This window comes from Styela clava, chromosome 9 (assembly GCF_964204865.1).
Source record: "Styela clava chromosome 9, kaStyClav1.hap1.2, whole genome shotgun sequence".
In the NCBI taxonomy this organism is placed as follows: domain Eukaryota; kingdom Metazoa; phylum Chordata; class Ascidiacea; order Stolidobranchia; family Styelidae; genus Styela; species Styela clava.
In genome coordinates, this window is record NC_135258.1 from 10,813,022 (window position 1) to 10,829,975 (window position 16,954).

At 34.0% G+C, this 16,954-nt stretch overlaps 2 protein-coding genes across 2 annotated transcripts; both read left to right on the forward strand.

The window, feature by feature from the left end:
• Positions 1–626: 626 nt before the first annotated feature.
• LOC120339967 (transmembrane protein 168-like) lies at positions 627–6,810 on the forward strand. The gene is made up of 13 exons (XM_039408212.2): positions 627–1,095; positions 1,401–1,530; positions 1,716–1,906; positions 2,280–2,454; positions 2,552–2,739; positions 3,081–3,231; positions 3,731–3,800; positions 4,079–4,183; positions 4,258–4,351; positions 4,478–4,709; positions 5,224–5,307; positions 5,441–5,637; positions 6,066–6,810. The coding sequence occupies exons 1-13, from the start codon at positions 966–968 to the stop codon at positions 6,668–6,670; spliced, it is 2,352 nt and encodes a 783-aa protein (XP_039264146.2). The 5' UTR covers positions 627–965; the 3' UTR covers positions 6,671–6,810.
• Positions 6,811–7,475: 665 nt separating this feature from the next.
• LOC120339968 (uncharacterized) lies at positions 7,476–15,261 on the forward strand. Its single transcript, XM_039408213.2, has 10 exons — positions 7,476–8,030; positions 8,907–9,109; positions 9,500–9,731; positions 10,300–10,477; positions 11,131–11,256; positions 12,011–12,173; positions 12,515–12,736; positions 12,807–12,917; positions 14,413–14,542; positions 15,018–15,261. Exons 1-10 carry the CDS (start codon positions 7,925–7,927, stop codon positions 15,095–15,097), a joined length of 1,551 nt encoding a protein of 516 aa, XP_039264147.2. The 5' UTR covers positions 7,476–7,924; the 3' UTR covers positions 15,098–15,261.
• Positions 15,262–16,954: the final 1,693 nt, after the last annotated feature.

The window sequence follows — 16,954 nt, forward strand, 5'->3', positions numbered from 1 at the left end:
AGACAGCAATAGATCCGAAATAAAATACACAAATCAAGTCCGTCTATGTTTCGCAAAAGAACTGTCATAATTCTGATCTAAGATATTTTACACCATGGTTTTCATACGATGCCGTGTGTTTTCAAATCTTCTGAAGTTTTCCGGCGCATTGTCGGACTTGTTTGTATATTTTTTTGGGACAATGTTCACCGTGAACGTCCACCTGCGGTCAATATAAAGGTAGGCTACACTGTTCCCGTTGAGGCAATCGAAACTGATATACTGATTTTTGAAGTTGCTGAACGTTTTTAGTTGTGAGTTCGCGAGTATTTGTAATCTTCGATTTTATGAAAATTGGGGTCGCGAAAAAAAAGGTTTGGGAACCACTGCTATGTCCCTCGGACCGCTCGAATCCCTGCCCATTTTATGGGTATTTTTAAACTTATTTTTTTTGTCAACCATTAAAGCATACTGTTAATATGACGTTAATATCAAGTCACCCCCATAAAGGCTATCCTAATGGAATTGAATTTCCTTCATACCGCCAGTGTAATGCAGTAACGTATATGCAGTATACTCATTGCAAAAGTTACCTATTTGAAGTATAGTGTTATGCCGGTAACTTTCTCCCGTTAGTCAACAGTTCAACCATAAAGATTATTTGAGTGGCACATACAACTCAATTACAATTATGCAAGACCTATATTTCGCACGACAATGTTTGTTAATCTACGAAACAAACAGCTTAGCTTCGACGATTAACAGATTTACAATATTGTTTGCAATGGTCCAGACATCTAACTAGTTTCTTTGTTTGCGAGTCTGTTGTAAATAGTAGCACACAAATCGGACTTTGACTCATTGATCTATGTCGAGTTGCTATTCGCTTACCAAGCAGTTAAATACTATCAAACTTTTTGCGGCGATTGCCACATTCCTCATCATAACAGTCAGTTCGCTGCGGTATAGCCAACAACATATCCTAAATGGAAAAACGCGGGAAGCCATTTCGTTCACGATCATTCAGTTTTGGTTCACTGCGCACAAAAAGGCCCGGAAGTATCGAAAGAAACCAGCTTCTAGATGTCGTGACATCAGTTCCATTTAACAACATGGGTAAGTCTTGACATTTATCTATAATTCGCCGCTTATTATTTCTAAATTTTCAGAAAGTCTTCACAGTGCAGCCGATCATTTATCGGCAGAAAGATTGATAACGAGAGCAACGCATGCGCTTATTTGAGTAATGCCCCATTTGGTTATGTGAATGGACCAGTCATATTCGAGTCACTTGTTAATTTTAAATATCAGTCAAGGTAGGCTAGAAAAGTGGCAGAGGCAACAGTCTAACTAAATAGGCCAATCATAACATTTAGTTTAACATTTTGGTTGGTGTGAACTAGATGAAATTCCTTATACAGATGCGCGGGACACAAGCGCACCACGCAGGAAGAATTCATTTTGTGAGCGATGGAATAAGACGATGCCATATCACGAAATTAAAGCTTACAACAAACATATAGAGATGAAACAGACCTATTTGCCTGGCAGGTGGGATTCTAGATATGTGACTATCTTCGGTGATGCAAGTTTGATTTCTCTGCACTTCATAATTTAGCTGTTAAAATTAGTTGTTTTATATATAAGGTGGCTTTTTGAAAGCAAATTGCGAATTATAGGATAGTATTTCCTTATAGTACAATACAATTTTATTACGATGAACATAAATTTTTCAGAAGCGTCTGTCGATATATTTGCAACATTTTAAGATTCGTTGCCACAATATTGATTTCTGTTGCCTTTGCATTACATCTCCAATATCACTGGCAAATGGGAAATTATGCGGTAGAAATTATTGTTGTCAGTACCACAGGAATAACATCGTTCACGTTTGTCGTGATTCTATATATTTTCTTTGGCTTGAAAGGTGAGATATTAAATGTAGCATCACTTTCATCATCATTTTTTTTTTCTTCAAACGAGGTCTCGAGCCCTGGGATTGGTTGAGAGAGTTGCAACAAAGATTTTAAAGGATGCCAGAAGAAGACAATACGTGTGCTGGTCCAGAATCCCCCTCATCTCGTAATTTGGTGAATACGTAGTCGAAAGAACCCGGTAGTTTCCACTGGAAATGCTCAATCACTATTTTTTTTATTTTTTTCAACGTTCTTCAAGTTTCTTCTCTTGTGTTTATTATGATTCCGAAAGTTGTCATGTATGGGATGTTTTTTTCGTGAATTTTATTATATAAACCTGGGGGGGTTTTATGTACTTAATTTAATATGAATTATATTTTGCAGCATTTTCTCGAAGTATTGTTCATTTCTGGATCAGTCTGATGTATGGGATTCTATTCATTCAGCAGACACATTTAAAACTTCTGAATAAAGCAATTTTGATTTGTGTACTTTTCAGCACAGCTATAAGATGCTTTTGTTCGTTAGCAGAAAGAGTATTCAAATTGACAATGCACAGGTAATTGTCAAATACACAACTTTAATTTTTAGTACGTCACCTCAAACTCGTGAAATATTGTACATCCATATATATACTAAGTTTTTTGTTTGTACAGATCCCAATTTCTTTCAAAAACAGAACTTTGTGATTTAGTTGCTTTTGGAAGCACTTGTTTTCTTCTACCTCCTCAAAAATGCTTGGATTTATTACTGGAGATAGGAACTTTGGGATTCATTGTAATGCATCTGCGGATGAAGTCTCCACTTTGTATAGTCACAGTTCTTATTTACGGAATCGTAACTGGTAAAATTATTGATTTGTATGTTCCAAAACGCGTTCTCAAACGGTGATGCTAGTTTTTTTTTTTATAGTGACACCAACAATCTTAACCACTTGGTTTATTAAGCAATTGGTCCAGTATAGTTTAACAAAAAAGCGATTTTTTCAAAATGAAAAATAATAAGAATATTAACAACAACAAAATAACAAAGCGATCAATATGTCCACTTCGGGTCCAATAAACATGCTATTAGGTTACAATGAGGCGGCCGTAAAATAGCTAGCGTCCATGTTTGCTGTTTTTCTTCTATTCAAACAAGAAACTGTCTCAAAAAAACTAGCTATGTTTAACAATTTTATTCTAGGAATTTCCGTTCTTGGCAATCTTGGAGTGATAACAAACAAATATGCTTTCATATGTTTTGTTGTAAGAATGTTATGGGATCCTATGTTGGATCTATTTTTCTCCAAGCTCCAACCACTTACACGATGGAAATGTTTCTTCAACATACGACGGTAAGATATGCTCTTTATGAAAACTTATAGATTGCTATTATTGTGTTATAGTAAATCGTAGTACTGTATATATATGGTATATTTGATCTATTTAATCTATTTAAATAAACTGGTTTCCCTGTTCGGCCTCTGTTTCCACGGAAGTTTCATAAAAAACAGCATTTTCAATTACTTAGTTTGGTTGGAAGAAATGTGTTATAAGATTTAAATAAAAATAATTTCACGAAATTCAAATACAATAAAACACTGTTCCATAAACCATTATGTGTTCCATTATGAATATAATATTTTCTGGGTAAAATTGGCGCGTATCTGTTTTGAAATTTTATAGTAGTAATAGGTTGAATTGCGATACTTCGTCGACATAGAAGCTATTTATAGTATATTATACTACTCTAATGCTACTTCAACGCAAAAATCATTGGCAATATTAGGTTGCATGTTTTTATTTAAAAATGAAGTTTGAATTTAAGATTGCTGTATTTTATTTGTATTTCAGGATATGGATTTGCTTGTTCTTCTTTTTTCTGCTGATAGTTGAAATCGTGTTTCTCCTTGTTGCACTCCAGGTACATTTTAAAATATTTATTCCATCGGTCCAACCTGTAATACATATCTAAAAACACGACATATTCACGTAAATCGAAGAAATCATTTGTTGCAAGTAACGAAATTTTGTCTGCCACGGAGTTTACTCTGCAGAATTTTTGGATACTTTCATTCCACACTTCATGCCTCGTCTTGAAATTCAGTTTTGAATAAACAGGGCCAGATTTGACGCACCATCTTACAAAAAATAGTATCTGTAAATATTTATTGAACTTCACAAAACATTTTGATTTTACAGGCAATAACAATGCACGCCAAATACGAGTGGCCTGTATTTCTTCCATTTGTTGTTCTTTCTACCCTGTCCTGGCTGGCAATGCACTCAACTTACTTTACAATGCAGGTATTGCGACTTCTACATGTACCTGCTACAATTCTTTTCATATTGCTAAACGATATTTGTCTTTCTATCTTTAGGTGCCATTTCTTAATAGAGTCTCGAGATGTCAACGATTATTGGAAAACTCAAAATTTGAAGAAAAAACTCTGTACCAAGTTTTATCAAGTCAAGGTGATGAGGTTTACAACATTTAGAAATCGTGCTCGGTAAATGTGTACCCATACCTTGCTCCAATTGACTTTAAATTGACAACCATTCCATGAGACTGCATCTAAAGAAATCTTTCCCTTTGTTCAGGTGTAAAGTTTCTTTGTGGAACTTGTCATGGCGTTACATCAGGATGTGTATTCGGCACTGGAATATTGGGAACAGTTTGTTGGAGAAGAAATGATGGAACATATCCTGCTCTATTTCTCTTTTTGTTGACGATCGAATCTTTGTCATTAGCGCTGTTTGCACATCTGGCAACCTATCTACGTGGAACTTCTTATGGATATGGCATAGTAGCTTCATCGGACAACTATTCGAGGTACTGGCTATGGTATCGAATGTCTTAGATTCAAGCATTTCATAAGAATGCATTTAATGTATATTATGTTGTTACAATCGATTACTTCTTCAAAGTTGAGAACTGTACTCGACTAATGGTTTTGATGCATTCTGCCTTATGCTCTTTCACGCAAATACAATTTGGTGTTGTGCTTTGGTTAAAATAAATAGGAAAATTTTTCCCAGCTGATGGTCAGTGGTAAGCACATGTGGGATTTTTGATAAATGGTCATGTAAAGTTTAGATTATAAAGACTCCATGGTGAACACTAATTCAAGAAGCTTTCCCTTATTTTACTATCTTTCGATTCCTTACGAAAATCCAGTGAATCATAATCAGCTTGATCGCGTTCGTTTCATCTCCCATCGAGGGACAACCAAATAAGAAATCATGAACTATAAACTACCACACTGCAATTCTTGAAAACCTACCTCAGTCAGAGCACATCCATATTACGTGTAATCGAGTATTCGCAATATAAATTAATTTTACAGAAACAAGCTTAGCCTGACCCTACCATCAAGTTCTACCGAGGTGCAAACGATGTCCGCAAGTCGTATGATGAATGCCATTCAGCAGTGAGTTCTATTATCTATCACTTACCAGAATGAATATTGAACTTTATATGGGTTTCTTTCGAGCATATCAAGATTGGCATATATTGTCCATTTTATCGTTGTAATTCACTCATACTTTTTAATAAATTTTCAGTTTTTTCCGAGATCAACTCATTGATAGTCTTGGATGTGATTGTTGGTCACGTGGAGCAAAGTTAACTCTGTCATCTGTTGAAACTAAACTTGCACTTCTTTTCTCAAAACGAACTTCCCGTGACGAAGTTCCGTACGATAACTACGTTATTTACTTCAATGGAATCGCTGATGAAAATGGATCATGGATATTAGCAGGTTATAGATTAAGTAGATTTTCTATAAAACACACACTCATCTTCTTACGATTTTTTATACCGTCCAACAAAGCTGCACACTAGACAAACAGTCAACACACGCCGATTCTCGTAGAATAGTTTGATTGCCAACATTGACTCAAACCCAATCCGGGATGTCAACAACGCAGGATCATTGCGGCTGCAACTTTAAATTTAACAATGATCATCCCTATATATACCTTAGATTTGTATATGCACATTTTCAACCCAATCAAACGCACCATAGGTTTTGCGTACTGTTCACTAGCCTATCGCTTTCTTTTTTCATCGTGCGTTCCATAGTAATTATAAATGTAACATTGCTTCAAAAGAGAAGCTACGGTTGTCAGCAATATAGTTTCATCGCTTTCTGAATCCATCAGGCAAAATGGGATATCTTATATTTAGATGGAGGTAGATTATCTCTGGACCGACTTCTTCAAATATGGAATGATCGACCAGGCGCTGGTAGTCTTGATAGAAAATCAAGTCGAATGATCATTATATCAGACGCTTCAAATTCGAAAGCTTGGATTGATTCAATAAAGCGATCAAAAGTCTCTATTGTTTTCCAATGTAGCACATATGCATGCGATGAAGGCTTTAAAACCAATATGATTTCTGAAGAAGCTTGCGCCAATCGTGGTGATTTTACCTTACTATGGACAGCATTTCTGAAATCATTGCAAAATTTAAAAAACGAAGAATCGCAAGAAACTTTAACACAGAACTTCATTCGTGAAGTAGAAGGGCAAGGAATTCGAACAAGATACACGTTATCTAAAAATTATATAACATCTACTTTATCTCCACCAAGCGGTAACTTTTCTAGTCACGGATGCTTGCTATGCTGCCTTCCGACGGTTCTATTTACGTCTTTTGTGTCGAAACATTTATTTTGGTTTATGAGTTTTGGACCTTTGAAACTTTTATGCTTTCATATAAATAATCAGTGCTTCAGGCAGAAGATGCATGACGTCGGACAATTTCTAATTTTAATAAATTCTAAATAAAATTGCATACGGATTATGCTTGTCTTAAGAAATTCAGTTACATGTTACTATATATAATAAGAGTCGAATACTATTGTCTGTTCTTGGTTTCTGGTAGTCAAATATACACACACCAAAATTAAAATTGGAAATATATGCGGCCATTTAGCAATTTTGAAGAGCTATTAAGACAAGCAATGCTCAAATACATAGACACGTTAATCATAGCGAAGCAATTCTTACCTTTGACGCAACCGGTACCTACGGCGCTGTTCGCCATTCCCTTTAACAAATCTTAGCAGAGCAAGGACTTCGTTCCATACCACCGACGTCCAATGATCAAAAGAACAGGAAGAGAAAAACGATCCATAAGTCCACTCCGTGTCCAGTAATGAAAAATAAAAGTAATAGATATATATTATTCAAACAATTCTATTCAAAACTATATATAGGTCCACTGACGTGTTCAATAAACACCCAGAATATTCTGTCATGGTAAAAGTTCATGTTTGAGCTTCGTATAGTCTACGATGCCATTACCAGTAAGTAGGCTAAATATTGACACACAACAAAAGCAATGACGTTGAAATTTTTTTGCTTCAGGCTGTTCTATGGATACGAGTTACGGCGATAACTAGTTCTGACGTAAGCTGTTTATATATGTATATTTATATAATCGGTATATATATATGTGTGTGTGTATTGCTAAAATTACGCCAAAGCGGTTTACATTTCGCGAATCAAACGGTTTGTAATTCGCTGCTTACTGTATTCTTGACGTATAGCCGCTTGTTAAAATAGCACTTAATCAGTATTTTGAGAAAATCCATATTATTTATTAATCGTTCCTATAGCGTACAGCATGTGGATTGAAATGGCAAGAGCCCGAGATGACAATTTATGATATATAGAATAGCAAAACTGTAAATTGGTAAAGTATACAAAACTGACGGAAGAAGTGTAAATTGATAGCACAACCGATGACAACACGCGAGTACAAAAGAATAACTTTGGATATATATTTGATTTTTCTGCTTTACCTCTCTTCACATCAACATTTTGGTTGTTTCATTCAGTTTGCGATTCACTATGTTCTTCCGTTTTGTTGTAACAATATAATTTAAGCCCGACCTGTAAGAGTGTCAGTTGTATATAGTTGACTTTGGCAATGAAGCTGTTTCGACTCGATTGTAAAAACTAAACGAAGTACAAGTATAGCTACAGTATATCGTTTTGAATATTGTTAGGTGAAATAAAAAAGCATCTGAAAAAAAGATGTTCATTTCAAATACTGACTTACATCTACATTATAGTGTTCAAACTATGAAAATTATTGCTGCAATTGTATTGTACTGGATTTGCTTAAGTTCCTGTAAAAAAGGTACGTTTTTCTACATTTATTAAAAATTTTCCTAATTTTTAACATATCAAATAATTACGAATTCAACCACACATTACATTGTGGTATTTATTGTATTATGAAAAGAAAACGAGAGAGCGATGCTCAAATATATGGGCACTAAGAACAAAGTGGAGAAGTAGTCTATCTAATCTTTTAACAGTAGCGGTAAAAAAACTTCCGGTATTCGCGAAGCAAAAAAACCGAAAGAGAGAGGGCGAAGAAATACTACAAATAATTTGTATTAATTTCACAGGAATGTAGGTCATCGCACAAAATTTCGAAGTGAAAAACGTATCACGTAGAGAACAGAAGTTGTGAAATAGATTAAAATTGGCGAATACCTTAATATTTCAATCCAGTAGTTAATGAGAAAAGCGATTTGTTTTTCATACGGTAACAACAAGTAGAAATATAACAACAACCAAATAACAAAACGATCCACAGGTCCACTCCGTGTCCAATGAGTTGTATGTAGTATCTGTTAAGAATCTATTTATTTGCTTAATAAAATTTGGAAGATTATACTTTGTGAAAATTGCTAAAAAAGTTTGTATGAAAAGAGAGACAGAAAGAAACTAGTGAAATTTTCGACGTTACGATTATGCACAAAAAAAGGCAAAGTCAGCTGAAAAAACACATTCGTTCTTATTATAGTAGCTTCTAATATAGAAAGAAGGGTGGAGTGAAAAGCTAACAGAACCCAAGTCGTGTAAAAAATACAAAAAAGAAGCATTATGCATGGACATCATGGCAAGCTACGCATATCTAAGAGAACTGATTTAGCCTAATCACAGCCGGTCCCTTTTTAAATATTATTTGCTTATACATTTATTTCAAAATATTAACACATTTCAGTTTCGCGCCAATGCATCCACAAAATCGGTGACACAAATGATAAAGTTAAATTTCCGGGAATGAGGTTTAACGACGAAGCGAATAACATATTTACAGAAGGAAGAAGAGTGAAAGGAATTTGTATCATACATGGAAAAATATCAGAAAATAAGCAGTTGATATTGAATATAGACCCGTCAGTCGCCTACAAAAACTGGATATCGGTATGCCCAATTTTGCTTGCTATGTACCGATAAAGGAAAATAAACAAGTTCAGTTTTACCTCATTTATGCAAACTGAAATAAATTGGTGTTCAAAGAATAAAATAAATATAGCATGCCAACAATTTTTCTTTGTTCCTGTTTTCGTATTTTGTTTCTACGTCAGATAAAACCCAGTTATTATATTGCTGCTGTAATATGCAATCGCATTTTGAAACAATTCAAAATCGAGCTTGTTTCCGCACCTTTTTGAGCAACTGTTAATGAAATTATGCTACATAACTCTTTACCAACTTAGTCATTGGCAAAGTAATCAAATTATTCTATTATTGAAAAAATTGTTTTCATCAAACACAGCATTGAATTAATCTTGTATTTTTATGTGCTTCCAGATCGGTGGAAGGATTTCAAAATACGGCGACTGGAAAAATATGGTTCTTTTATATTATAATTATCAAGGATTGATTGATATGGACATCGACCACGAATATCGTACATTTACAAGAGATGGTAAAAACGGGACAAAAGAAATACTGCTTTCAGGATACAAATTTGACCATTTAAGAATTGTCTTCCCTCGACAACAAACAAATTTTACAATTACGTATTCGTGGACTAACTACCGTGAGTTTATTGTCATATTTTGACAATTTTTCGTGTTTTTTAAATCAAAAAAAGAAAGAAAATATGTGTTCGTTTATCTCGAACTAAAGCCCAGTATAAGACGACTACGAACTAAATAACGTGACCAGACACTTAGTTATAAATATCGGAAATATTTGCCGGAACATCAAAAAAATAATACGATATATATCTACAATTACTTTTTGAGTAGGCATATGAATTATCATATCATTATTGAAGAGCAATTAAGCATCTTGAATAAATCTATCAAACCAATATGTTTGTATCGACTAGAAAAAAAAAACTGTGTATTATTCTCAATACATAAATAATTTCAAAATGCACCATGAATTTAATCTTTTGATCTGAATTAATGTCCCATAAATTTGAGATTACCTGCACGTTACCAAACCGGTTAGTGTACTGTATTTCTAAAACAAAACAAACACTACTGTAGAGTGATTAATGTTGCAGTAACTAAACAATGAAAAGTCTTTGCAATGAATGAGTGAATATTTCTTGCACATACCTATAATATATACTCCGAAAAAAATTACTTTACTTGAAGGAAAAGCCTGTAAACCGTTACCCGACATCGTGGACATAGTAACATGTACTAAGAGAAAAAAAGTTAATTCAGTTTGTACAGTGAAGTGTAAGACTGGATTTGCTCCGTCACCGATATTATACGAACGAGCAAATGATGAAATTAAAACAAAACTGCCTCTAATGTCGACAACATGCAGGTAATCTGACTTTCATTGAAAATGTAATATTTATTGATTTGATATTTTTTTTTATAATTTATTTTACATTCTATATATTCAAGTACGCTCAAGACGCCGCCTTGAAATAAAATAGAAAAAAAGATCATCGATAGACTGATGAGCTATGTATTTAAATATATTTATAGTTATCACCCCGTGGAAAAAATAACAAAATTATGCATTAGCAGTGCGTCGAATTTTTTCGAGCGTTCAAATGTTGACGTCGGACAACTCCTGATAGTTGGAATGTTTATGAAAGTTATATTCTATTGTTTTTAACGGTAATAATTATACATAATCTGCGCGGTACAAAAACAAAGGATCGCAAAAGTGTCCATCTATTCAACTGTGCCCATTCTGAGTTAGAGCAGTGACTACAGATGAGCAGTTATGTACACACAGACTGATAACACCGCATTAGAATAACGTTTTCTGACATGTTTCACAAAACGCACTTTGGGCATATTATGTAATATTTATCGAGTATTGTTTTAAATGATACAAATTTTGTTCACATCGCAAACCACCGTCTACAAAAATTAAATTATGGCAAATGGCAGGTATTTGAAAAATCACAATTATTGTCATATTTCTAATATATTTCGTGTTCATAAATTTTACATATTTTACAGGGGAAATGGTTTTGAGCCGCCAGACTGGTTTCCTAAAATTGCATCAACCTACTATGAACTGAGCTTCAAGGCATTACCCTGCATCGCTTCGTTCATTCCGACACAGATGATTCCGATACAGATAGTGTGAGAAAAATAGTTACGATTGACAAAAGCATTTTCGCATAAAAAAATTCTGTATAAAAAAATAGTAAGTTTTCGATCAAAAATTATAGAATGAAAAATGGGAATAGAAAAATTGACCTTACGAATAGACAAAGCATCAGAATTCCCTACCATTCTGTAGGGCCGACGCCCTTAACTTTATCTTTTGATGTATAATAACTATATCAAGAATAGAACGATCAATAAGTTGAAATCTTTGATGTTTGGCAAATGTTACTGAATTAAAGTACAAATGTGCTCAGAATGTCGAGAAAAGTACTCAGCCACAGTCAATAAAGAGGAAGTTGCAAGAAAAATAGTACGAAAGCGTAATGAGGCTACGTGTACGATCAGTGGCGTTTCTGGGGTGTTGCAGCCATGGCTCTTGTCATGGGCGCCGCTTGAACATGGGCGCAAAAACGGCAAAAAGTTTTAATTTAAATAAATGTTTCAATGAAATAATTTCAAATTGGAAATAAGTGAAACTTGTACTTTTACTCGAATAACAACGTACAAGTACGTCATTTCAATAACAGTCATTATAAATTGTCAACCAACTATCAATGGGCGCATTTTCAAACTTTGCCATGGGCGACATTTTACGTAGATAGCCACTGTGTACGAGTTACCTGGGTCTGGAAAAAAGTGAATTCAGCTTGCTTTTCTTCGCTTTCTAGTTTTGAGAGCTTGAGTTCAATTTGGGCATGATGAATGTGTTCTCAATTTTTGTCACCAGGGCACCCGAGGTCAAAGAATGGTATCATGCAGTGTTAATCAAGCCAAATTTCGATGATATGTGGAAGGAAGATGTTATAAATTCGCACAAATGCGTTGACTTAGAAAACATAGCTGATGCCTGTTTTCGGGCAGAGCCAATATTCGTCACGGATGGGATAATGGTAAAATTTGTTGTATGGATAAAAGTAACTTTATAGTGTTATACCGCAAAATTAGATGGAGATGATTGTTTCAGAAAGCAAAAGTATTCAATATGGTAAAATGAACTAAATATCGCTAACGCCGAATACAGACTTAACATAACTCTGAGTGTAGTTAATATATATATTTTTTAAGCGATGGTCAAGCACCATTTTAGTACTATCCGATTTGCGAATATTTTCATAAAACGTAAATCTTAACTCGCCATTATCTGACTGACAACTGCCAAAAAATAATGTTGTCGTGTAAAAATATGTCGCAACTTGAATGCACTGTATAATCATTCAACTTTTGCGCATAGAATTTTAGGCTCGACAAGTGCCATTATCCAAATGAATATGTTCTGGAGTTATTCGGCGAAGATGGGGGCACTGGAGTTGATCCCGACACAATTCCAATTCCAACTCAACCCACGCCAAAAGATCGAATTCAACAAATGGATTCCGAAGCGAAACTGCATCTACTTTTGAAAGTAATTGAGCAAAGAGAAACTTATACGAAATATCTTCCCAGTGAAACAGAGGTGAGGAAAATTGAAAATTTCCTGTCGCGTATACCTACCAGGATAACACAGACAGCATCTTGTATTTTAGAGCCCTTGCATAGTAGATGAGTACGAAGATCTATATAATGTTTTGCGTAAACAAGCTACGACCTCGAAGATTGACAACATTTGGAATGAATTCAAAGAGTATGCAGATAAGGTAGGTCAGTGCTTCTGGTTTTAGATCTTCAGTACTGCAGTGTTGATATTAAAATGTATTTTTAAAATCTTGTTCAATATATATATATAAGAAAAATATGGAACTAATGGCTTTATTAATTTAATTTTAAAATACAGGACATAATCAACAAATTATTTCATGATTTGTTGAACTTATTTGGGAAAGTGGGAAAGGTTGGGACACTTTTTTTTATTAATTTTAGCCCCATAATCTGCTTATTTATTTGACATTGCATGGCTAAGTCAGAGAAGGATAAATGAAGTATTTATTCAGCGACTAAGAAATTCTAAAGCGAGACATATTTTACCACCAAAATGCTCTTAAAGACGTTTGTTAAGTGTCCCACTGCATCTCACTGGTCAGGTACATTAGGACACACCCTGGTGCACAATGGAGCAGTCTGTTAAGTATAATGAAATATACTGTTAAAAATGAGCAACGAATCAGCATAAACATTTGAAGAAACTGTGCGACTTCAAATTCAACGATTTAAAATTATTGAAACTTATGTTTAATCTAAATATTTCAGATCTTTTTAAAAAAAAATTCTCAAAATTTGCATTGGCAACATAAAACTGAAAAGGCGTATCTATAAGGTCTACCATTGTAATCGTAAAACTACTTGTTGAATTTTTTAGATTCTTTTTATTAAATCAGGAATACATTCATTACTTTTGGATTATGCTTAATTCTAATAAATTGGAAAGGAATACGAAACTTTCATTCTTAGTAATGACAGTTCTTTGTTAAAAAAAAGCCATAAACGCCAAATACGGATTTTGAGTGCCCAAAAAGAACAAAAACGAATGTGTGGTTTTCTCAATCCCTAAACTGTTCACTGTTTCCAATAAAATAACAAGCTAGTAATTTAATATCAACAAGTAAAGGGTCCAATTCTAGCCAAAAGCAAATAATTTACTCCTTCGAATACACTTTGAAAATATATTTTTGAATCTAAAATATATTTCAAATCGGGCCATGGGCCCAAAGACAACCTAATATTACACAAAGCATAATGCTGTAGGCCTCTGAGCACTCAATTGATAACACACTGTCGAATTGTGCCCATGGGAGCATGTCCCGTTGAAATCCAGTCTATTGTTTCCATGGGCACCAAACATTTTCAGACTGCTCCATGTCAAGATCATCAGGACACATTTCACAGTGGACAGGTTATAATATGCCAGACAGCAGTTCGTTCTGTTGGAAAGGCTAAAGTAGAAAAATGAAAAGACTGAGATGGCGAAATTTTAGTTTCAACCCCATAAAAACCAATTCCATCTCATAGCTTGCGTCGCTCGTTTGTGGAGACGTCGTAAGAAAGACGGAGTCAACCTCCAAGCGAATGACTGATTTTGGATATAGTATGAGCATGAGAGCTGATTTTTTCACTGTACGCTATGTAACATCGTGCTACATTTCTCGTGACTATAATTAAAAACAAATGGTATATGTCGTGTTTTTTTCCATACAGAAGTGTTTCAAAGTATTATCTGCTGGATGGAGACCTCACTGTTCTTATAACATTTGTGAAATGGTCGAATTAAAATTGATTCGTGGGGGAACAGCGCACGAATATAAGTACAAGTGTGCAAGCTTTAAAGGTATTTTCTTTGAACTTCAGAAGCACTTTAAAGCGTAAAAAAGCAAACCGCTTTGATGAGAATAGCAATATCCTATAATAATAATATCCCCCAACCCCCATACAACTAAATAAGTTTGTATCGAATCGGTTAAATCTGAACTTTGTATCATTTTTGTACTTGTTGCAAAATTTTCATTCTAATGGGATAGAAAACTTAATTCGCAATTTGGTGGAACGTTGACACTTTTAGTAGGAATAGTCTTTCATCGATATATCGAAACTAAACTAAATAAAAATACAGTATATCTTATCAATAAAATTTAAATTTATGATAGAAAATAAAAATGCGAGCTACTTTCAACAAATCTCGAGTTTTGCCACAATGGAAAGATATTGTGTGTGAAAAAACTTATGACCCTGACCCTATTAGTACAAATCGGTAGAATGACAAACTAAACGAATTTTTTGTTCTAATGCATATATTTATTTTACAGAACCTGGCCGACGCGGTGAGTGTATTATTTGCAGACACGGAAAGAATAAACTCTGTCAAACTCTAAAGGCATATGCATAATCGGAAGACAAATAATCAATATATATATATATATATATTTATAGTGTTCACACGGTGAAGTAACGTATAATCAGTTGAAAACATAAATCCATGCCAAAATCATTTTTTACCTTAATAGAGTAAAATACATTGCGATTCTTTTGCATAACAAATAACTGCTTAATATTAATGTATTAGTAGAATATAATATATATCGAAAACGTTGCAAGAACATTATATCGGGGATCCATTTAATCAGATTTATTTGTGTAGAGAGATTGCAAGTGCATTAATGCAAATCGACCCAGAACCAGGACTAAGAGGTAGAAGTTTAGCGTGTTTTTGCTGGAGCCGTATCGTAGACTCAAATAGCATTAAGATATACATACACAGCCACTGTAATGTGCATATACAGCCAAATGAATATACATATACAGTCATTTAGATAATGTACAAATACGGCCAATCCGTTTCATGTTTATCCAAATTTTCTACACGTTAATATAACGAATTCCGCCGCTCTTGGAGCATGCATACGAATAGTAGGTTACTTTTCAATGAGGCTTTTGTTATTTGAAGTGCCAATTTACTATTTTCAATAAATAACCAATTCGGAATTTGGGGTCTTCCGATCGAACAACCACAGTAGCAGAGCCTAAACTGTTACACATCGACATTGAATTTCTCATTTTAAGAAACTTATTATTTGGCCATTGGCAGTGAACTGTCTACAGTGTGAATACTGATGAAAAACCAGGAACAGACGGGCTGGAATCTCTAATGAATTCTATCACACATTTTACGCGCTTCCCAAAAGGCAAAATGAATAAAAAATAATAACAGGAGACTATATTTTAGAAACACAAAAATGTGCCATACCAGGCAAGTCAATTCAGGACTCTTTGCGAAACATTCAAACCGTTCGGGAATATTGTAAAACTCATCACACACTATGCTACAATGTCAGCTTTGATCAAGAAAAAGCGTTTAAACGAGTAAATCAAAAATTCCTATTTGAAATTATGGAGATAATATAATAATACAATACAAAAATACAAAAGCTAATCAAAGAAATGAATAATAACATATTTAGACAAATCTATGGAACAACAACTGATAAAATATAGAACAGCAGAGGAATAAGGTAATAAACAAACGAACATATTAATCAAAGAATTTACCTTACTTTGTTTACCTCAAACACAATGTCATTTTAAACTAGTTTGCGGACGATAATACCACCTTTGCTGCCACTATACCGGACATAGCAGAAGAATAGCATAGCATGGAATTTGAAAAATATGAGAAGACAACTGATCAATGTCTTAACGACACAAAACAAAAGTCTTGTGCTCAAATACGTTAGCCAAGAAAAGAACACAACATACTCATTACGTAAAATACGTATGCAAAAACAATAAGATATTAGAAAAAAAATATTTGACAAAGACCACGTGACAAAAACACGTAATTAGTTACACATCGTTCGGTAAACTGCAAATATTAAACGCGCTGTGCATATCACAAATAATTAACCATGTCAAAATAATCCCGATCCCTACTTGGTAAAGAAATAAATTCAATAAAATAGTCTTTGAATTTCTGTGGAAAAAATAATAAAACTAATAAAACAAGATAAATTAATATGAAGGCTTGTAATGGAGGAATTGGAATACCACGCATAAATAGCAAAAACGATAAAAAGTAAAAATAATGAAAAAACCGGACCATCCTAATGAAATCTGACACACTGTTGAACGTTATAAATTGAGAACGATAACCAACAAAATTAACAAAGAAATTTACACCAACCAGATGCCACACCACGATAAGCAACCAGTAATATGGAAAAATATTTGAAAAAGTTTGAACTACTAA

What these genes read in the sequence shown, in the direction of transcription:
- LOC120339968 (XM_039408213.2), top strand. Translation starts at nt 7,925, where the DNA reads ATGTTCATTTCAAATACTGACTTACATCTACATTATAGTGTTCAAACT. An exon ending in CTAATGTCGACAACATGCAG is followed by an intron (nt 10,478 to 11,130) that starts GTAATCTGACTT and finishes CATATTTTACAG; the next exon opens with GGGAAATGGTTTTGAGCCGC. An exon ending in TCAAAGAGTATGCAGATAAG is followed by an intron (nt 12,918 to 14,412) that starts GTAGGTCAGTGC and finishes TTTTCCATACAG; the next exon opens with AAGTGTTTCAAAGTATTATC.
- LOC120339967 (XM_039408212.2), top strand. Translation starts at nt 966, where the DNA reads ATGGAAAAACGCGGGAAGCCATTTCGTTCACGATCATTCAGTTTTGGT. An exon ending in TTCTCCTTGTTGCACTCCAG is followed by an intron (nt 3,801 to 4,078) that starts GTACATTTTAAA and finishes TTGATTTTACAG; the next exon opens with GCAATAACAATGCACGCCAA. An exon ending in ATGATGAATGCCATTCAGCA is followed by an intron (nt 5,308 to 5,440) that starts GTGAGTTCTATT and finishes ATAAATTTTCAG; the next exon opens with TTTTTTCCGAGATCAACTCA.